This window comes from Mytilus californianus, unplaced genomic scaffold (genome assembly GCF_021869535.1).
Source record: "Mytilus californianus isolate M0D057914Y unplaced genomic scaffold, xbMytCali1.0.p SCAF_4, whole genome shotgun sequence".
In the NCBI taxonomy this organism is placed as follows: domain Eukaryota; kingdom Metazoa; phylum Mollusca; class Bivalvia; order Mytilida; family Mytilidae; genus Mytilus; species Mytilus californianus.
In genome coordinates, this window is record NW_026262690.1 from 54756942 (window position 1) to 54781218 (window position 24277).

General features: G+C 32.9%; 1 protein-coding gene and 1 long non-coding RNA gene across 2 annotated transcripts in view; both read left to right on the top strand.

The window, feature by feature from the left end:
• Nucleotides 1-16146, top strand: part of LOC127698458 (atypical kinase COQ8B, mitochondrial-like) — a 48119-nt gene extending 31973 nt beyond the window's left edge. Inside the window, exons 12-14 of the mRNA XM_052201918.1 lie at nt 4492-4599; nt 5543-5695; nt 14550-16146. Of these exons, the coding sequence (XP_052057878.1) occupies nt 4492-4599; nt 5543-5695; nt 14550-14840 (552 nt within the window). The 3' untranslated portion in view covers nt 14841-16146. The remainder of the gene's footprint in view (nt 1-4491; nt 4600-5542; nt 5696-14549) is intronic.
• Nucleotides 6180-9931, top strand: LOC127698531 (uncharacterized). Its single transcript, XR_007980865.1, has 2 exons — nt 6180-6941; nt 9402-9931. It is a non-coding gene; the product is annotated as an uncharacterized LOC127698531 (long non-coding RNA).
• Nucleotides 16147-24277: the final 8131 nt, after the last annotated feature.

Sequence of the window (24277 nt, forward strand, 5' to 3'; positions counted from 1 at the left end):
TATTGTTTACCGTTGAAAAGGTGCTAAAGCCATTTCAATCAAACTTGAGTGATAGTATCACATCATCTTATGGAGATATATCTGATTGTGAGACACCACAAAGTGTTGCTAGCGATGCTGATACCCCACGTAGTGTTTTCAGTGATGGAACATTCTCATTCAGTAAAAGTGATTCCACTAGTGATATAAACAGTTCAATGACTACAAGACTATAGATTTCTATAAATTTACAATAGCATGTACATATTAGATTTCTTCAGAAATTTTATATATGTGTTAGACATGTTTATATTGTGCTTTTGAACATATAACCCTTTTTCTCAGATATTATAAACAACAGATTAACTCTTCTATCCAATTATATTTATGGTCTTCAGAATGTAAATAAACTTTTTGAATTGGTTAGATTTTATTGAATTGAATTGGTGATCATTCATTTTTTTTTCATTTCAATATTGCATTTATCTATAAAGTTTTATCAAAGTTGTTTTTAAATACACAGTAGTATGTTTTACCAGAAGAACTTTCTGCAATATATTTGGAGTTATCTCCCATAGGTTAGGATGCTGAAGAACATGTATGAAAAAGTTGAAGTTATTATGTCAGCATATAATTTTTATACGACCGCAAACAATTTTTGCGGTCGTATATTGGTATCACGTCGTCAGCGTCGTCCTAAGACATTTGGTTTACGGACAATAACTTTAGTTTAAGTGTATGGATCTCTATGAAATTTAACCAAAAGGTTCAATACCACAAAAGGAAGGTTGGGATTGTTTTTGGGGGTGATAGTCCCTACCTTTTAGGAATAAGGGGCCAAAAAGGAGCCAAAACAAGCATTTGTCTAGTTTCAGGACAATAACTTGTGTATAAGTATTTTGATTGCTGTGAAATTGTACCACAAGGTTCAGTACCACAAGTAGAAGGTTGGGATTCATTTTGGGGGTAATTGCCTAAACCGTTCTGGAATTAGGGGCCAAAAAGGGTCTAAAACAAGCATTTTTTCTAGTTTTCAGACAATAACTTGTGTTTAAGTGTATGGATGTCTCTTAATTTGTACCACATTTTACAAAAAGATTTAGGAAATTGTCAGTTTGCCAAAGAAAAAAATTGGGGGTCACAATTTATTTTGCTAATTCTTTGTATATAGTCTGAAAACAGATTTACTAAGTATTGCGCAACAGCACAGTGTATTGCACAACAGCAAGAAATCTTCAATTGAATATAAATTCAAATTATACAACCAATTTCAAGTTCTTTGACTACATTTATTCTGTGTCAGAAACCTATAATGTGTCAAATATTTAATTACAATCCAAATTCAGACCTGTATCAAGCTTGGAATATTATGTCCATTTTTGTCCCAACTGTTCAGGGTTGGACCTCTGGGGTCGTATCCAGCTGGGCTCGGCGAAGCAGTTTTTTAAACTTTCTGCTGCAAGTATTCTTCTATTTCCATCTGTATGACCTACATTTCCTGTTTAAGATACTTTGGTCCATTTCTGAGAAGTCTATATGGTAACATATTGATAGTATTTCATCTCTACTGCACTCTTGTTTAGTACGGTGCCTTACAGCAACAAATAACTGTATGACTTGCATTTTTGTGTCAGAATGACTTTTCTTAAGTGCTAGGTTTTTGCTACATTTTTGCAATAATTGCATAAATTTCATGGTGGAGTGAATTTGGTTAAATATGTCTGTTTGCTTATTTTTCAGAATTGTATGGTCATACATATACATATAAAACAACAATATCTCACAACTTTTCCTCTTGAATAGTACAAATATTCCAGCAGTATGTATTGTAGGTATATTTGACCAACATTATTACATATAGTGTTTAAGGCAGGGCTTCCATTGCCTTACTGGTCTTGTGGTATTGTGCTTGCCTCCAATGTTGGCTCAGAGTTAGAATAATGTGACTGACGTAAACTAGAATGTTATCTGGTTTGGTATGTTGTTCTAGTACAAAGCAGGGTTCATATTCTTATCACATTAACATGTTCTTATTCTGATATGGGTGTTATATTTCCTCTAGATGTAAAGTACAAATCCATCATCATTATCATCAACATCATATATATCTTACAGCCATATCAACTACCAGTACCATACTTTATTGCAATAGGAATTTGTAGAGGTTTGTTCCCTTAATTCTCTGGAAAAATCTCTTGCCTACAATGAAGACTCATAAATATTACTTTTATGTAAAATTGCAAATGACTTGTTCACTCTTCCTCTTAAGTCATTCAAAATGTATATGGAAGTAGTTTAGGATCAGACCTAGTTCATCATAATGTCCTTACTTCGTTTGATCTCATTTTCATGGCTTTGATGAAATGTGTTTCTCATTAACTATCAGTGATGGGTCAACATTCATTGAAATATGAATTCTTGGAAAGGATAAGATATCTGACAGATGTCATATGGACGCTCCAATTCAATATAAGATAACAGCCTGATGAAAGACATTACAATAAATGAAAAACAAATATGATTATCAGCAACAAAAGACAACCACTAGGTTACAGACTTCTGATTTGGTACAGACACATGTTAGTGAGTGCTCAACCCTACCTGAAGTTGGGACAGTGGTGTAACATCACAACATAACAAAAAACTAAAAAAATCATTAGGAAATGGCTTTGCTCATCAGATTAGCACACAGCACAAAAAACAACTAACATAAAGACAAAAGACAAAAAGTACAGATCTAAGAGTACCGGTACTCATGGTAGATTATCTTTTGGGGATATTTTATTGAAAACAAAACGGACAGAAAACTGTAATTAAATAGCAAAATCGGTAAACAAGCAAATTTAGATCTACATATCAGTTCATTAGTCATTAGTAGAATGATGCCTGCTTAAGAGAGAGCCTATTGGTAATGCAGGGCAAGGGGTGGGGGGATGGTGAAGATTCTGTAAATATATTTAGAATGGAGAATGGGAAAGGGGAATGTGTCAAAGAGACAACAACCCAACCGAAGAACAGAAAACAGCTCAAGGCCACAAATAGGTCTTCAATGCAGTGAGAAAATCCAGAGGCGGCCATCAGCTGGCCCTTAAACAATAATGTATACAAGTTCAGCAAAATGGACACCACACTAAACTCTGAAACATATAAATGAACCAAAATTAAAAAACACACAAGACTAACAAAGGCTAGAGGTTCCTGACTTGGGACTGACTTGCATGGTTCAACATGTTTTGTGAGAGATCAATCCTCCCCGATACCTCTATCCAATGTGGATTAAACAAGCACACAGCAATACGCACAGTTAAACTCAGTTTAAAAGAAGTCTGAGTCCAATGTTAGAATAGGTAACAGAAGAAATTAAGCAAAATAACATTATTTTTATGAAATATGTAATGTGATCCTGGCTTTGAAGTAAGAGAATAATTTGTTGGCCTTTATTTCAGTTGAGCGTACTCATAAAAGTGTATATTTAAAGATAATTTGTTTCTGCAAAGAAACAAAAATTATAACAAGCATGACAATGAATATCAATATGACATATTTTTGCCAAATTGAGCAATTCAGACACCTAGGAGCCTCAAGTTTGTCTAGACACCTAATGAATTAAAATTTAATTTAGCTCTTAGGGTTAATCAATTTCTGAGACACAAGTTAGTGGATGATTACAGAAACCTTTTGATGTTACTTCATATTTTGGATGTATTGGGTGTATTATTAATTGAATTCCTTAGAAATAAACTCTGCCAGCTTTTGCTAAAAATTGTTGTATATTTAAAGAATGGATTGTACCATTTCAAAGATATAAAAAAGTGGTTGCTACTATGTCATACACATTACTGTGTCCATTTGCTTAACATAAACATGTATTATACCTCCATTGTTGACACAATATGGTCATACCCAAGGATTTATATACTGTATATGCATCCTTGCTATATTATAACAAGTAGAAGATACCTAACAAACTATGTGATCAGAGGAAATTAATAATTTTAACTCTGAGGAAAATGCCAGAAGAAGACAAGCTGAAAATAGTGAAACAGGTCACACAAGAACAAGAAACTCCTTAAACTTCACATAATTGCTTCATAACTCATGTTGTTGTACACCTACTATTCTAAAGTTTGATTAGGTTGATTAATTGGAATATTGGTAGTAAAATCTAGACTTTTTACCATTTTCCCTAAAAAAATGATTGTAATTTTTTATTATTTTTTTTTGGAAATTGCTGTACTTTTGAAGTTACTGCCTTTGTTGCTTGAATGGAAATAAGGGGGAAAATGTTATTTCTTCAAAAACACACTTGAACATCCTAAATAAAAGACATACAAATCAAGCTGAATCCTTCAGTCAAAGATGTGGCATTGTTTACTGCACAATATCCAATTTGGACCATCCTTTGATTACAGTTTTTACAAGTCATTATTGATTTTAAAAAGATAATAGTCAGTCAGTAGTCACTCAATGTGTTTTGCTTCATATCATTTATAGTATTCCTTCTTATTTCAGATTGGTCAAAACTTGCTAGATCTAACTTTAACAGAACTATTTGTATGGAGATTTATGCAGACTGATCCTAACTGGTCAAATTTCTTCTATGATCCTAAAACAGACAAGGTAGGTAAAATACAGTGTTTGGAAAGAAATAGTAAAATACACACCAACAAACATCCATACATGCATGCATGCATGCACACTTGCCTGTCAGGCAAATGTTGCATATTTTAGAATTTTTTATTTTTACATATTTAAGGGGGTGGTTCAGCAATGTCCTAACTTTTGTCTTAAAATTTTAACAATGTAAATTTTGGATCTATACTATTAGGAATATAAAGTACATCATCACTGATTCAATATGTCAAAACCTATTTATTTTGTATTGATCAGGTATTGCTAAAACAATTCTCTCTTATTATTTTACTGAAATTGACCTCAAAGTATTTACATATCTGATATAGACATCCTCTTTCACTTTAATATTGGTGGATATACTTCCTCATAGTTTTCATAAAACAAGGCAGCCTAGCAAGATATGATCAGTGTTTGAACAAACAAAAATGGAAAATGATCTACAGAATTTGACTGTTATTAAGACTGCAAACCTTTTATGCAAAGACTACACAATTTCTTTTATACTTGTAGGGGGTAAATTGGTTTTTAACTGACACTCTTTTTCCCTGTCAAAGAAGATGAACATTGCAGTTATATGATAAATGTTTTTTATGATTGTTTTACCAAAAATGTGGAGGAGGCTGAAATTTAATTTAAGGTCTTCAATATAATATCAATAAAGGCTAGGATTTATACAAAAGTTATACTTTTCAGGTTATTCTGTTAAAGGCTAGGATTTATACAAAGGTTCTACTTTACAGGTTATTCTGTTAAAGGCTAGGATTTATACAAAGGTTCTACTTTACAGGTTATTCTGTTAAAGGCTAGGATTTATACAAAGGTTCTACTTTACAGGTTATTCTGTTAAAGGCTAGGATTTATACAAAGGTTCTACTTTACAGGTTATTCTGTTAAAGGCTAGGATTTATACAAAAGTTCTACTTTACAGGTTATTCTGTTAGATTTTGGTGCTACGAGAGAGTTCCATAAAAACTTTGTTGATGCTTACATCAGGATTATAAAATCTGCTAGAGATCAAGACAGAGATGGGATACTGAAATGGTCTCAGGCCACAGGCTTCCTTACAGGATATGAAACTAAGGTAAGAAACCTTCTTTCTGAAAGCAAGACATCTTTATAGTTTTTGGTGCCTTTGAAAAGGAGCATCTTTTGAAGGAATAATATTTTATTATCTTTCATTAAAATTTTGGAATTGTATCTTGAAACTGTTGGATCTTTAACTTTAAACTGTTAGACCACAGTTGTTAATTTTAATACTTGAAAATGTACTGTTGTTATTAGTCCCCTACCAACAAAGTCGAAGGGGACTTTAGGTTTGCACTCCGTCCGTCTGTCTGTCTGTCTGTCCATCTGTCAGTCCGGCAAATCAGTTTTCCAGACTTTTTTTCTTTGTGCTTGAAGATATTGATTTGATATTTGGTTTATTGATTTATCATGACAAGTTATAGGTCAAGTTCAATTTTCACAATTTTAGCTTTTCTCTTTGTTCAGTTAAAGCCCTTTCCCTAGAATTAAATTTTTGATGAAATACTTGTTAATTAGTAGATTTCTGTTCAAAGGGAAATAACTCTTTTTTGTCAAGCCTTCGACTTTTGTTGAAAAAGCGAGACATAGCGATCCTACATTCCGTCGTCGTCGGCGGCGTCCACAAATATTCACTCTGTGGTTAAAGTTGTTGAAATTTTAATAACTTTCTTAAACTATCCTGGATTTCTACAAAACTTGGACAGAAGCTTGTTTATGATCATAAGATAATATTCAAAAGTAGATTTTGTGAAAAAAAAAAATCAATTTTTTCCGTATTTTATTTATAAATGGACTTAGTTTTTCTGCCAGGAAATTTTATATTCACTCTGTGGTTAAAGTTTTTGAAATTTTAATAACTTTCTTAAACTATCCTGGATTTCTACCAAACTTGGAAAGAAGCTTGTTTATGATCATAAGATAGTATCAAGAAGTAAATTTTGTAAAAAAAAAATTCCATTTTTTCCGTATTTTACTTATAAATGGACTTAGTTTTTTTTCTGCCAGTTAACATTACATTCACTCTGTGGTTAAAGTTTTTCAAATTTTAATAACTTTCTTAAACTATCCTGGATTTGTACCAAACTTGGACAGAAGCTTGTTAATGATTAAAAGCTAGTAACTAAAAGGAAATTTTGTTAAAATTTTGTTTCATTTTTTATACGACCGCAAAAAATTTTTGTGGTCTTATATTGGTATGACGTTGGCGTCGTCGTCGTCGTCGTCGTCGTCCGAAGACACATTGGTTTTCGCACTCTAACTTTAGTTTAAGTGAATGGATCTTTTTGAAATTTGACCATAAGGTTAAATACCACAAAAGGAAGGTTGGGATTGGTTATGGTACCAACAGTTAAGGAATTAGGGGCCAAAAAGGGGCCAAAAATAAGCATTTTGTAGTTTCCAGACAATAACTGTGGAACGGTGTATGGATCTCTCTGAAATTATACTACAAGTTTCCATACCACAAAGGGATGGTTAGGATTTGCTTTGGGGGGTTATGGCTCAAACCGTTTAGGAATTAGGGGCAAAAAAGGGGGAAAAACAAGGTTGTCCTGGTTAATGGACAAATACTTTAGTACAAAACATAATTTAAAGCAGTGTAAGGGAGATAAATCAAATACATCATTGAAATTATCTCCCTTACACTGCTTTTAAATTATGTATAAAGTAATGGTTAATGAACAATAAAGATAATTTAAAACAGTGTAAGGGAGGTAATCCAAATACAACGTTTTGGTTACTTCCCTTACACTGCTTTTAAATTATGTTTAAAGAAATGCATATTTATAAAGGAAGACCAGTAAAAATATCTGCAAATGTTGCATCTTTTTTTTTACAAAAAATTCCATATGAAAGATTTGACACTATATTTTTAATTCTATTATAAAATAGATTAAGTTAGCACTATGGTAAATTTAAATGGGTAATTATGGTTGCCAACTCCATTGGAAATTTGAATTGAGATTATGACCATATCTTGAGGGAAGGAATTTTTTGGGGGAAAAAAGGGGGGGGGGGGGGGGGGGGGGATAAAAAGAAATTGTGGGGGGTCAATTTTTTCTCATTTCAGATTTCAGAAATTAAAAAGAATTATCTTCAAATATTATTTTTTTTTCAAATTTCAAATATTGAAAAATTTCAAGAAGTAATCTTTAATTGCACAGTATGGCGCATTAGATTTGTAAAATCTTTGATCACATTTATTTATTTGTTATGCAAAATCTAACAGTGTATTTAGATTTTTAATTTTGGGTCCAGTTTTCAAATTGGTCTACATTAAGGTCCAAAGGGTCCAAAATTAAACTTTGTTTGATTTTAGCAAAAATTGAATATATGAGGTTCTTTGATATGCTGAATCTAAACATGTATTTAGATTTTTGATTTTTGGCCCAGTTTTCAAGTTGGTCCAAATTGGGGTCCAAAATTAAACTTTGTTTGATTTCAACAAAAATTGAATATATGGGGTTCTTTGATATGCTGAATCTAACCATGTATTTAGATTTTTATTTGTGGACCCCGTTATCAAATTGGTTATTATTGAGGTCTAAAGGGTCCAAAATTAAACTTTGTTTGATTTCATCAAAAATTGAATTATTGGGGTTCTTTGATATGCCAAATCTAACCGTGTATTTAGATTTTTAATTTTGGGTCCTGTTTTTTAAATTGGTCTACATTAAGGTCCAAAGGGTCCAAAATTAAACTTAGTTTGATTTTAACAAAAATTGAATTCTTGGGGTTCTTTGATATGCTGAATCTAAACATGTGTTTAGATTTTTGATTATGGGCCCAGTTTTCAAGTTGGTCCAAGATAGGGTCCAGTATTTAAACTTTGTTTGATGTCAACAAAAATTTAATATATGGGGTTCTTTGATATGCTGAATGTAAACATGTATTTAGAATTTTGATTATGGGCCCAGTTTTCAAGTTGGTCCAAATTGGGGTCCAAAATTAAACTTTTGTTTGATTTCAACAAAAATTGAATATATGAGGTTCTTTGATATGCTGAATCTAACCATGTATTTAGATTTTTTATTTGTGGGCCCCGCTATCAAATTGGTTCATATTGAGGTCAAAAGTGTCCAAAATTAAACTTTGTTTGATTTCATCAAAAATTGAATTATTGGGGTTCTTTGATATGCCAAATCTAACCGTGTTTTTAGATTTTTAATTTGGGTCCCGTTTGTTAAATTGGTCTTCATTGAGGTCCAAAGGGTCCAAAATTAAACTTAGTTTGATTTTAACAAAAATTGAATTCTTGGGGTTCTTTGATATGCTGAATCTAAACATGTGTTTAGATTTTTGATTATGGGCCCAGTTTTCAAGTTGGTCCAAGTTGGGGTCCAAAATTAAACTTTTTTTGATTTCAACAAAAATTGAATATATGGGGTTCTTTGATATGCTGAATCTAACCATGAATTTAGATTTTTTATTTGTGGGCCCCGCTATCAAATTGGTTCATATTGAGGTCAAAAGGGTCCAAAATTAAACTTTGTTTGATTTCATCAAAAATTGAATTATTGGGGTTCTTTGATATTCCAAATCTAACCGTGTATTTAGATTTTTAATTTTAAGTCCCGTTTTTATACGACCGCAAAAAAATTTTGTGGTCGTATATTGGTATGACGTTGGCGTCGTCGTCGTCGTCGTCGTCGTCGTCCGGCGTCGTCGTCGTCGTCGTCCAGCGTCGTCGTCCGAATACACATTGGTTTTCGCACTCTAACTTTAGTTTAAGTGAATGGATCTTTTTGAAATTTTACCATAAGGTTAAATACCACAAAAGGAAGGTTGGGATTGATTTTGGGGGTTATGGTACCAACAGTTAAGGAATTAGGGGCCAAAAAGGGGCCAAAAATAAGCATTTTCTAGTTTCCAGACAATAACTGTGGAACGGTGTATGGATCTCTCTGAAATTATACTACAAGTTTCCATACCACAAAGGGATGGTTAGGATTTGCTTTGGGGGGTTATGGCTCAAACCGTTTAGGAATTAGGGGCAAAAAAGGGGGAAAAACAAGGTTGTCCTGGTTAATGGACAAATACTTTAGTACAAAACATAATTTAAAGCAGTGTAAGGGAGATAAATCAAATTCATCATTGAAATTATCTCCCTTACACTGCTTTTAAATTATGTATAAAGTAATGGTTAATGAACAATAAAGATAATTTAAACAAGGTAAGGGAGGTAATCCAAATACAACGTTTTGGTTACTTCCCTTACACTGCTTTTAAATTATGTTTAAAGAAATGCATATTTATAAAGGAAGACTAGTAAAAATATCTGCAAATGTTGCATCATTTTTTTTTACAAAAAAATCCATATGAAAGATTTGACACTATATTTTTAATTCTATTATAAAATAGATTAAGTTAGCACTATGGTAAATTTAAATGGGTAAATATGGTTGCCAACTCCATTGGAAATTTGAATTGAGATTATGACCATATCTTGAGGGAAAGAATTTTTTTGGGGAAAAAAGGGGGGGGGGGATAAAAAGAAATTGTGGGGGGTCAATTTTTTCTCATTTCAGATTTCAGAAATTAAAAAGAATTATTTTTCAAATATTATTTTTTTTCAAATTTCAAATATTGAAAAATTTCAAGAAGTAATCTTTAATTGCACAGTATGGCGCATTAGATTTGTAAAATCTTTGATCACATTTATTTATTTGTTATGCCGAATCTAACAGTGTATTTAGATTTTTAATTTTGGGTCCAGTTTTCAAAATAGTCTACATTAAGGTCCAAAGGGTCCAAAATTAAACTTTGTTTGATTTTAGCAAAAATTGAATATATGAGGTTCTTTGATATGCTGAATCTAAACATGTATTTAGATTTTTGATTTTTGGCCCATTTTTCAAGTTGGTCCAAATTGGGGTCCAAAATTAAACTTTGTTTGATTTCAACAAAAATTGAATATATGGGGTTCTTTGATATGCTGAATCTAACCATGTATTTAGATTTTTTATTTGTGGACCCCGTTATCAAATTGGTTCATATTGAGGTCAAAAGGGTCCAAAATTAAACTTTGTTTGATTTCATCTAAAATTGAATTATTGGGGCTCTTTGATATTCCAAATCTAACCGTGTATTTAGATTTTTAATTTTGGGTCCTATTTTTTAAATTGGTCTACATTAAGGTCCAAAGGGTCCAAAATTAAACTTAGTTTGATTTTAACAAAAATTGAATTCTTGGGATTCTTTGATATGCTGAATCTAAACATGTGTTTAGATTTTTGATTATGGGCCCAGTTTTCAAGTTGGTCCAAGTTGGGGTCCAAAATTAAACTTTGTTTGATTTTAGCAAAAATTGAATATATGAGGTTCTTTGATATGCTGAATCTAAACATGTATTTAGATTTTTGATTTTTGGCCCATTTTTCAAGTTGGTCCAAATTGGGGTCCAAAATTAAACTTTGTTTGATTTCAACAAAAATTGAATATATGGGGTTCTTTGATATGCTGAATCTAACCATGAATTTAGATTTTTTATTTGTGGGCCCCGCTATCAAATTGGTTCATATTGAGGTCAAAAGGGTCCAAAATTAAACTTTGTTTGATTTCATCAAAAATTGAATTATTGGGGTTCTTTGATATTCCAAATCTAACCGTGTATTTAGATTTTTAATTTTAAGTCCCGTTTTTTAAATTGGTCTACATTAAGGTCCAAAGGGTCCAAAATTAAACTTAGTTTAATTTTAGCAAAAATTGAATTCTTGGGGTTCTTTGATATGCTGAATCTAAACATGTGTTTAGATTTTTGATTATGGGCCCAGTTTTCAAGTTTGTCCAAGTTGGGGTCCAAAATTAAACTTTGTTTGATTTTAACAAAAATTGAATATATGGGGTTCTTTTATATGCTGAATCTAACCATGTATTTTGATTTTGGACATTGGACCATAATAGGTAAATTAAAAAAATTCAAATTCTTAGACCACATTCTTTCTGTGTCAGAAACATATGATGTGTCAAATATTTAATAACAATCCAAATTCAGAGCTGTATCAAGCTTGAATGTTGTGTCCATACTTGCCCCAACTGTTCAGGGTTCGACCTCTGTGGTCGTATCAAGCTGCGCCCCAGCGAAGCATTTTATTTAAATTGGTCTACATTAAGGTCCAAAGGGTTCAGAATTAAACTTAGTTTGATTTTAGCAAAAATTGAATTCTTGGGGTTCTTTGATATGCTGAATCTAAAGACGTGTTTAAATTTTTGATTATGGGCCCAGTTTTCAAGTTTGTCCAAGTTGGGGTCCAAAATTAAACTTTGTTTGATTTTTACAAAAATTGAATATATGGGGTTCTTTGATATGCTGAATCTAACCATGTATTTTGATTTTGGACATTGGACCATAATAGGTAAATTTAAAAAAGTTCAAGTTCTTAGACCACATTCTTTCTGTGTCAGAAACCTATGCTGTGTCAAATATTTAATAACAATCCAAATTCAGAGCTGTATCAAGCTTGAATGTTGTGTCCATACTTGCCCCAACTGTTCAGGGTTCGACCTCTGCGGTCGTATCAAGCTGCGCCCCAGCGAAGCATTTTATTCCGTATTATACTTATAAATGGACTTAGTTTTTCTTCCAGTTAACATTACATACAGTCTGCAGTTTAAGTTTTTAAAACATTTATTAAATACATAAACTATCCTGGATTTTTACCAAACTTGGACAGAAGCTACTAACAATCAAAAGATAGTGTAGAGAGGAATATTTTTATTAATTTTTTTCCTCATTTTTGTTGAGCCTGCGATTAACAGCAAAAGTAGGCGAGACACTGGGTTCCGTGGAACCCTTACGAATTTTTTGAAAGACAAAATGACATTTTGGATTTTTTTCCTTTTCTTTGGTAAATTGTTTGAAGAATTTAGTGGTAGGTTTGTTTGTCATTCTTAAAGATATTGATTTGATAATTAGTGTATAGTTTTATCATGACAAGTTACAGATCAAGTTGGAATTTTGATCCAGTCTGATAATTTTGTGCAGAGCTATGGTCTTTGGACATAGAAAATTCACTTAAATAATCAGTTTTCAACAGTTTTTTTCGTCATGCTTGAAGATTTTGACTTGATATTTTTATGTAGTTTACACCATGACAAGTTATAGATCAAGTTAGAATTTCGTTCCATTACATAGAATTTGTAACCGGTAGGGGACTATGTACATGTATTGCCATGCAATACTCACAGAATGCTTGTTGAAAATGACATTTCAAGTTTCCAGCAGTAGAAACTTCATGTTCATATAATTTTTTGTTTAGTTCATTCTTTTGAATCATGCATCCAGCCCTAACCAAACTTGGATCAAAGGTCAGCTTAATTTCAACAGTAGACGGACTGAAATTTGGAAATGTGTTTATTTTTATTTATCAAAGGAAAACAACAGTTATTAATTTGGTGAAGTATGGTGGGCAGATGTAAATTTTAATATGTTGATACTATTGACAAAATGGAGGTCAAGTTTAATATTGATACTATTCACTTTTACCAGTCAGGAGTTGTGGTCTATGATCTATTGAAAAATAGCACTTTGTCGTTTCCATGCAATTTCTTAAGAACCACTTGCCCAATGCATTTAAAATTTTGATATGTTGTTACTAATAAAAAAATGGAGGTGGATTTCGATATTGATGATTTTCACTTGTGATGTCCAGAAGTAATGCTTCTTAATAGAATGAAAGAAAGGCACCATTGACGTTTCCATACAATTACTTATGAAAGGGGCAACCAATGGTTTTAAAATTTGAATATGCTGTTAATAATGACAAAATGGAATTCAGTTTTGATATTGAGGATTTTTTTGCCATTTGGAAGTTCTGGTCCTTGATAGATAGTAAAATAGACTTAGAATGTGGCAGGTGAAAAAAGGCCTGAAAGCACCTTTCAAAATACAGAAAACCCAGTTTGCTGTCAGTTTGACAGCACATTCCTTGTTTTATCATCATTTGAATCATGTGGTCCAGGGACACAGTTATTGTCCTTTGATTTTCCTTGTCTTCAAATAGAGTTCCTAGTGTATAACTTTTTCATACGCCTTCCAAATTTATTTATTTATATTTTATGCATAAAATAGTAAAAATGAGGATGAAATTATATGTAAAAAAAAATTGTGGCATGAATTTTTAGGTAAAGCAGTGATTTGGTCCAGTTTGAAAAGGTCAAAAATTAGTATGTCTTAAGCTGTCAAACTGAATTATAGACCCCCATAACATAAAATTGTCCATATAGGCTTTTCTAGACACTCAGAATTGAAGTTTCATAGCCAACTACAGTGTCACGTGTCTTGAAAATCTTTTAATGATTGCAAAATGTTACTGCCAATACTTTTTTATGCCCACCTATAATAGTAGAGGGGCATTATGTTTTTTCGGTCTGTGCGTCCGTTCGTTCGTCCGTCTATCCATTTGTCCGTCTGTCCCGCTTCAGGTTAAAGTATTTGGTCAAGGTAGTTTTTTGATGAAGTTGAAGTCCAATCAACTTGAAACTTAGTACACACGTTCCCTATGATATGATCTTTCTAATTTTAATGCAAAATTAGAGTTTTGACCACAATTTCACGGTCCACTGAAAATGATAGTGTGAGTGGGGCATCCGTGTACTATGGAAACATTCTTGTTTGTATTTTCTTTAGGGTTTTCAATAAATTTGTCCAAGCTTTATGACTCAAATATTGAAATCAGTTCCATTTCACAATAACTAGAGAAGTTATGCAGTTGGAACTGTAATATAGTCCAGTTAAAATATGTTCTGTTAAAAAACTTTTCCTAATGTTTATAGGAGTTAGGTCATTGTGAAAATTTTGTAGAAACTGTAACATATATACTTCTGACTAGCATGAGGAATAGCTATATGGTATTTGCCAATCTGGTATAATTTCGTAATTTCAGATAAACATTTCTAACTTTAAATTTCAGATTATGGAGAAAGCCCATATAGATTCTGTGATGATTTTAGGCAGAGCATTTGCAAGCAAAGAACCATTTGATTTCGGAAAACAGTCTACAGCTAGTCAGATTCAAGACCAGATTCCTGTCATGGCTAAGCATAGACTCACACCACCACCAGAGGAAACTTATTCCTTACACAGAAAAATGGCTGGATCTTTTCTTCTTTGTGCCAAATTAGAATGTCAGATTGACTGTGGAACATTATTTGATAAAATATGGGACAATTATAAATTTGGGACAACAGAGACAGAATTATGATGATCATCAAATTTAGTTCATTATTAAAATGAGTAAGATTTGTATGCCCAACTTACAATTCATAAAGAATTGAATACATGTTATTTAATAAGCAATTGAAATTGTTTTGTCATTTTATTTTGACAGTGCAACTTTATTTTGTGTTTGAATTATAAGTTATACTTGATATTTATTTTACAGAATGCATGGTAAATCGTAATTTTGTTGTTGTGAATTCTGGGTGTATCTATTTATTTTTTGTTCACAACTTTTCTTCATTATTAGCATACCTGGATTAAAAGTCCAATATGAGTTGCTGTTATCACTACTTGTTTGATGAACAACAGTCCGAAACTGTCCGGATTTATGCTTTGGCACAATGATGCTATGTTGGAGTTCTGGTTGTCAATGTGTGGTTCTTCAATCGGGGAACTTTTCTGCTGCAATCTCATTGATAGCCTTGAGTTGGATGTAGCTGATAAACATCCTTGAGTTTGAAAGACAATTCATAATCTGTTATCACTATTTATTTAGGCAATGTCAAAAACGTAGGCTTATAATGTCATCAGCCTCTTTCTTCTCGACTGAGAAAAACCCTTATCATTTGAGTTAGTGCGAGATGGAAAATTATCATACAGAAAGATCAAAGGAAATTTGAGAAAATGGGATTAACATATATTATCAATCGTATTAATTTTTCAGTTAGAAAGTCAAAGATTTAGCCATGATGCCTGTTAATGTCTTCTACAATACTGAAATATATTACAGTCTTAAAATTTTCTTTCAATGATTGTAGCTGCAGATATAAAGCTGGTCTTTTTCTGCAGTTAGATAATGATGTTACTAATCATCATGAACTACAGATTTAAAATTTAACATCAGTTTTGTTCTGCTTGATCTTTCTGTTGACAAGGATATTGCCCTTTGACTTTTTCACTGTGCCTCCTGAAACATTGGGGGGCCTCGGTGGCTGAGTAGTCCAACTACTGTATCACTAGCATGTCAACACTGAGGTTGTTAGTTTGATTCCCGAATATGACAGGTGCACTCGACTCCAATCTTAATTGACTAGGATTGTTAGTTTTCCTACTGAAGGTCGGTGGTTCTCTCCCATCTTCCTCCACCAATAAAAACTGACTGCCACAAAATATCACGATAGTGTTGAAAATGGCGTTCTTGATACATTGTTGAGTTTTGATGTATACTTGTATGTAAATGAGTGATAGATTGACTTTCAGTTAGATCAGCCCATTAATGACATCATAAATAGTGTTGTTCTTATGTTACTTTGCATATAATTCTATTGTATAAATAAATATAAAAGATATCTTGTTTTATGTTTTGTTTTTCACTCTTACATCATGTATCATTCCATCTCTGATATCGATGTCAGTTTGTGGTAACATTTTAATAGAATTTATACAGCTGAATTAAACTCTTTCTATAAAAAAGAAGATGTGGTATGATAGCCAATGAGACAACTCTTCACAAGAGACCAAATGACACAGAAATTAACAACTATAGGTCACCGTACGGCCTTCAACAATGAGCAAAGCCCATACCGCATAGTCAGCTATAAAAGGCCCTGAAATGACAAATGTAAAACAATTCAAATGAGAAAAGTAATGGCCTAATTAATGTACAAAAAAATGAACGAATAAAAATATATGTTACACAGCAACAAACGACAACCACTTAATTACTGGCTCCTGACTTGGGACAGGCACATACATACAGAATGTGGCGGGGTTAAACATGTAAGTCTTTCTGATTGTCTGTTGGCATATGGTTAGTTCACCTTTCCTGTCTACTGTTTTCTAGCTGTAACATCTTTCTGTTTGTCTGTTGGCATATGGTTAGTTCACCTTTCCTGTCTACTGTTTTCTAGCTGTAACATCTTTCTGATTGTCTGTTGGCATATGGTAAGTTCACCTTTCCTGTCTACTGTTTTCTAGCTGTAACATCTTTCTGATTGTCTGTTGGCATATGGTTAGTTCACCTTTCCTGTCTACTGTTTTCTAGCTGTAACATCTTTCTGTTTGTCTGTTGGCATATGGTTAGTTCACCTTTCCTGTCTACTGTTTTCTAGCTGTTACATCTTTCTGATTGTCTGTTGGCATATGGTTAGTTCACCTTTCCTGTCTTCTGTTTTCTAGCTGTAACATCTTTCTGATTGTCTGTTGGCATATGGTTAGTTCAATTTCCTGTCTACTGTTTTCTAGCTGTAACATCTTTCTGTTTGTCTGTTGGCATATGGTTAGTTCACCTTTCCTGTCTACTGTTTTCTAGCTGTAACATCTTTCTGATTGTCTGTTTGCATATGGTAAGTTCACCTTTCCTGTCTTCTGTTTTCTTGCTATTACAGCTTTCTGATTATCTGTTGGAATATGGTTAGTTCACCTTTCCTGTCTACTGTTTTCTAGCTGTAACATCTTTCTGTTTGTCTGTTGGCATATGGTTAGTTCACCTTTCCTGTCTACTGTTTTCTAGCTGTAACATCTTTCTGTTTGTCTGTTGGCATATGGTTAGTTCACCTTTCCTGTCTACTGCTTTCTAGCTGTAACATCTTTCTGATTGTCTGTTGGCATATGGTTAGTTCACCTTTCCTGTCTACTGTTTTCTAGCTGTAACATCTTTCTGATTGTCTGCTGGCATATGGTTAGTTCACCTTTCCTGTCTACTGTTTTCTAGCTGTAACATCTTTCTGTTTGTCTGTTGGCATATGGTTAGTTCACCTTTCCTGTCTACTGTTTTCTAGCTGTAACATCTTTCTGATTGTCTGTTGGCATATGGTTAGTTCACCTTTCCTGTCTACTGTTTTCTAGCTGTAACATCTTTCTGATTGTCTGCTGGCAAATGGTTAGTTCACCTTTCCTGTCTACTGTTTTCTACCTGTAACATCTTTCTGTTTGTCTGTTGGCATATGGTTTGTTCACCTTTCCTGTCTACTGTTTTCTAGCTGTAACATTTAAACTTTGTACTAAATTTGAGTTTATATCAAAGGTGTGCTTATTGTAGTGTTACAAAACAGTACTTTCATAATGCGACCAACGCATTTTCTTTGCCTATTTTCTGAATAAGGTTTCAAAAGGAGTTTTTATGCATTTTTAGGGGCATTCTGTTTGAGCACTTGAACTGAGGCTGGTTTTTTAAAGCTTCCTTATAAAAGTAGGTCACTATAACCTAATTTTATGCTTCATTTACTTCGGAAGTTACTTTTTGATAAGTTTCTTGCCAAAGTTTTTTGTTTATCTTAAGCTCTTTAGTTTTTCAGCCAGTACAAATTATATAGAAAATGACATTAAACTCATACCATAACAAGTTTGCTTACATTTGCTTACATCCACTTCATTTGAACTTTGGTGGATAGTTGTCTCATTGGCAATAATACCACATCTCCTTATTTTTATATTGACAGACAACAGGAGTGTCTAGTCAATTTCTAATGTCAAATAAAAGCATTTAAAAATGTGACCAAAAGTTCTTTAAAGTCGTGAGTGCCAAAAAGACTATTCTACAGATATATAGAAAATTTCTCTGGAATTGAGTTCCATTTGTAAGTCAACCAGAACAAAACGTAAACTTGATGCTACCCATGATACAATTTTTGTGTGTAGATAACTTAAACTAGAGTAGATACCATTTCAAAAGCCTGTAACACTTGTCTTGCTTAAAAGTGTTAATCATATCTGTGCAAAAAGAAGAGTTATTGCTTTGTATTCTACAACCAAAACACTATTAAAGTAGTAAGGCATAAAAATGAAATTAACATTTACTCTATCTTTGAGGCTTTGGATTCAAACAAAAATCTACTAGTAAACCAAGGGTTTAATGGTGACCTAATCAGAATTACCCATGACAGTCTTGTCTTTTTCTCTTGATTGCAACAAAATGAGAATGTTCTGTTATAAAAGGGCCTTAAAATCTTTGTATTATTCTGGTAAAGTACATGAGAAAATGAAAATGTAATTTTCTTTATAAGGTTTCTGTGCAACATACCGTATGAGGTTTAGTTTAAACACATTTTATTTGATAAGTTTATATCTTTAAATCTGAAAATAAAAGAGAGGCAAAAGATACCGTAGGGATATTCACACTCAAAAGTCAAACAAAACTGACAATGTCATGAAAAAAAAGACAAATGACCAAAAGTCAAGCACAACTGAAAATGTCATGACAAAAAAGACAAATGACCAAAAGTCAAACACAACTGACAATGTCATGACAAAAAAGACAAATGACCAAAAGTCAAACACAACTGATAATGTCTGACAAAAAAGACAAATGGCCAAAAGTCAAACACAACTGACAATGTCATGAAAAAAAAGACAAATGACCAAAAGTCAAATACAACTGACAATATCATGACAAAAAAGACAAATGACCAAAAGTCAAACACAACTGAAAAAGTCAGGACAAAAAAGACAAATGACCAAAAGTCAAACACAACTGACAATGTCATGACAAAAAAGACAAATGACCAAAAGTCAAACACAACTGTCAATGTCATGACAAAAAAGACAAATGACCAAAAGTCAAACACAACTGAAAAAGTCTGGACAAAAAAGACAAATGACCAAAAGTCAAACACAACTGACAATGTCATGACAAAAAAGACAAATGACCAAAAGTCAAATACAACTGACAATATCATGACAAAAAAGACAAATGACCAAAAGTCAAACACAACTGAAAAAGTCAGGACAAAAAAGACAAATGACCAAAAGTCAAACACAACTGACAATGTCATGACAAAAAAGACAAATGACCAAAAGTCAAACACAACTGACAATGTCATGACAAAAAAGACAAATCGCCAAAAGTCAAACACAACTGACAATGTCATGACAAAAAACGACAAATGACCAAAAGTCAAACACAAATGACAATGTCATGACAAAAAAAACAAATGACCAAAAGACAAACACAACTGACAATGTCATGACAAAAAAGACAAATGACCAAAAGTCAAACACAACTGACAATGTCATGACAAAAAGGACAAACACAACTGACAATGTCATGACAAAAAAGACAAATGACCAAAAGTCAAACACAACTGACAATGTCATGACAAAAAGGACAAACACAACTGACAATGTCATGACAAAAAAGACAAATGACCAAAAGTTAAACACAACTGACAATGTCATGACAAAAAAGACAAACACAACTGACAATGTCATGACAAAAAAGACAAATGACCAAAAGTTAAACACAACTGAAAATGTCATGACAAAAAAGACAAATGACAAAAAGTCAAACACAACTGACAATGTCATGACAAAAAAGACAAATGACCAAAAGACAAACACAACTGACAATGTCATGACAAAAAAGACAAATGCCAAAAAGTCAACACAACTGACAATGTCAGGACAAAAAAAACAAATGACCAAAAGTCAAACACAACTGACAATGTCAGGACAAAAAAGACAAATGACCAAAAGTCAAACACAACTGACAATGTCACGACAAAAAAGACAAATGACCAAAAGACAAACACCAGTACACAAAAGACAACATAGAAAACTAAAGACTGTGATGCAACTCAAACCCCACCATAAACTGGGGGTGATATCATGTGCTCCGGAAGGGAAGCAGATCCTTCTCCATATGTGACACCTGTCGTGTTACTTCTATAAACATGTTGATATGTTATATCAATTGATTTGGACTAATGCAGTGGCGGATAGGGAATTGACTCTGATCTAACCCTTACATCAAATTCATTAATCATCAGTCATGTAAATTTTCCTACCTTGAAACTTAATGGAATGTGAAATTTTGAAGTTTAAACAACTTTTTGATGACAAAGGATTGATACACAAGACCGTACCCAGTACATATATCACATTCATTCAAAAAAAGAAAATGCACAAAGAAGAACACTAAAACTAAACAAGGGCAACTCGAACCCCCTTTAAACAAAACTAGGGGTGATCTCATGTGCTCTTGAAGGGTAAACAGATTCTGCTCCATATGTGGCACCTGTCGTGTTGCTAATTTAAGTACAAAATCGGTGATTAGTCTAATTCGGTAGGTAATATTCAAGAAAAAAAGGACGGGATTGTAGTTACGTCAATTAGAGAATATATCCGTCGTCATTTGTGAAACAGAGAGTCAATAGCGGTCAACCAACTCGTATAAAGGGATCCCTAGTCATCATTGCAAGTTTCTCAAGATCTGGCTCTTAGTGTAGAATGGACTAATCAGAATAAATAGTTATCGTCAATGCCATGTTTTGGTCAAATTTGAATAAATTAGATTATTTTTGTCTCGCCTGCGACGAAACTCAAAGAAAACAAGACATAGGGATTGTTTTTTAGGCGACAGCGTCAACAGTTGTTAAGTTTTCTGCTGAAGTTAGTTTGGTAGGAACTACTTGTGATAGATCATTGATTTTTAATATAAAGTTGCATTACTATCAGTACATTTTCAATGATAAGTTTTTCAGTTAAGTCAGTTTGATAAGAACTACTTGTGATAGGTCAATTTTATTTTGTGTAAAGCTGCATTACTATCAGTACATATCTGTTTGATGACTATTTAGAGGCCCTGTCCCCCTAGGACATGGTCCAGTGACTTGAATTAATAAGCAATGTTGCTGTGCATGAGATTGTCTTTTTCTGAATTTTATGCCGATAGGCGAGACATATCTCTGTGTCAACAGTTTATTACAAAATACCTTCCATGCATTATTCCGGACGAGTTGGCACAGAATAGTCAAATAGTTTCAGAGACTAAGGTATATGATCTACATGCGTATATCCGTATATACGATTCTATACCAGGAGGTTGGGTAGTTTAAACTTGCTTTCAGTAACTAAAAACATTTGTATTTGGTTTTTGTCTCGCCTGTGACGAAATACGCAGAAAGCGAGACATAGGGATTACATTCCGTCGGCGGCGCTGGCGTAAACTATTTGTACAAAGCGTTATATTTCAGAAGGTATGCTTCAAACTTTGTAAGCCAGATACCTCATGGTATGAAGTTTCCGCATGACAGATGATCACAGATCTGAGAATAGTAGTCTCAGGACAGATGTACATAGTCATTTTCACGGTTCAGTGACTGCTTGAAATAAAATGTAGTTGTTTCGTCATATGAAATACTCACTCATTATTATTAATATGATATTTACATTTGGTTTCTGGGATTTTTTTGCATATCTTGATTAGAAACAGAGTCATCCAATCTTCTGGTAATAAAAAAAACCTGGATATCATCTGCGTGTATAACTATGTGTTTTAGAAAAGGTTGTCTGGTCTTTTAGCTTTGTCTGTGAGCTTACAGATAATAAATGACAATGGAATATCTCAATAAATAAAAGAGTCAACTAGAAATAAAAGCTCAATGGGCCTTCTTACCAACTGTTCAAGTAAAATGATGATATGTGTTTTACGGAAAATGTAAGACCATGATATCGCGTATTCAGAAAAGAAAAGAAAACAAAACAAATCCAATGAAAAACAACAAAAAAAACAACAAGAAAAATCCAATTGTATATAAGAGTTAAATGGAACAGCATGAAAAACGAATCCGTCACTGTATATGTTGTAACATAATAGAACATATAGTCACCAGTAACATCATGAAACACACAGAGGCGAATAACATCGTATACCCTCTCTATCATGGCTTCAGGAGTAAACAATCATATGAACACAGCTTCTTGAATGTATTGGTTAAAAAATCTAGAAAACCGAAGAAAAAAAAATCAGATCGGCTAATTCTAGACTTCTACAATGCTTTTGAAAATGTTTCCCACAGCCTACTCCTTCATATACTTTTGGAGAACTTGCTATATTGCGCAAGCCATCAGTAAAGCCATATATAAAAATTTTAAAATCATCTATCCCAGATTTTCAGTGGGTCAAATTAGAGAAGAATTTCTTTGGATTTTTATTTATGTGTTGTGTATAATCCCCAAGAAAGATCATCATACTCAAAAGGACTTGACCATGATATTCTTACATGTCTAGAAAAGGATATTGCATTCTACCAAAACCATTGACTGTAACCTTTCATACATGAGAAATAACCTCCTGAATTATGGAAAAATATATTCCATATATTCCAGAGATCCTGCTGTTAAAGATCACTATCACAAACTGCAGCGTGCATATACTAATGCTCGTAAATGCAAATAAAAGAAGTATAAACAGTCATTACTGCATCAAATTGAAAATCTTTTTGATGAAAATCCCAAACAGTACTGGCGACTGACTGATGAACTGCTGGGTAAAGAGAACGATGATAAAAGTGCATTGATTGCCCCTTTAGATTGGTTAAACCATTTTAAAAATTTAACAGAACCAAAAGATGAATTCAAAGAAAGACTTCAGTATTTAGAGCAAAAACTGAATATTCTTGAAAAAAGTAAATGTTTCAATGAACTTGACACTAGAATCTCTGAAACTGCTTTGTCATTTATAAAGGTTAATAAAACAGCAGGCTTAGATAACATCTCCAATTCTATGTTAAAATATGGTAAAACCTCTTTACTACCATGTTTCCTCAAAATTTTTAATCTTTGTCTTTCTTATGGAAATACCCTGAACCCTGAACCACAGGTTTTTTATTCCCAATTCATAACGGGAATGATGCATCTGATCCTAATAATTATCGAGGAATCACAATCACTGATTAATTGGGAAAGCTTTTAAATAAGGTACTTGATACACATTCTTTGTAAATTCTTAGATAAATATCATATCATTGATAATAGCCAAATTGGGTTTACCAAAAAAGCACGACCATCTGACCAAATGCTCATTCTAAAAACTATTATTGATAAGTATTGTAATACAAAAGAAGGTAGAGTTGTCACGGAATAGAAGTTCCTTCATAATATAAGTTCCAAATGGAAACAATATTCTGGAATATTATTTCCACAGGAATAAATATTACAGTATATGTTCCTAAAGGAATAAATGGTATAGAATATTTGTTCCATCAGGAACAGATATTATGACATTGTTTATAACAAAGTTTCCAGTGGAACTTCTGTTAGGCGGAACAAATATACGTTGACAGAGTGTTTGCCTGCTTTGTTGATTTCCAGAAGGCTTTCGATACTGTCATTCACCCAGGGATGAAACTTAAGCTACTGAACATAGGGGTGGGTTCAAACTTTTATAATATCGTTAAGAGCATGTATGCCCAGAGTAAATCTTGTGTTCGATTAAAGAATAGGGTGACAGATCTCTTTAGAACTAAAGTAAGAGTAAAACAGGGAGACCATTTGAGTCCTAATTTGTTTAAAATTTTCATTAATGACCTTCCTGATTGTTTTAAGTTCCCCTGATCCAGGTGTTGTTAATTCACGACCAGTCCATTGTTTACTATATGCTGATGATATTGTCATTTTTTCAACTTCAGCAAAAGGACTTCAGAATAAACTTGATCGATTAAGTACTTATTGTAAAGACTGGTGTTTGAAAATTAATCCCAA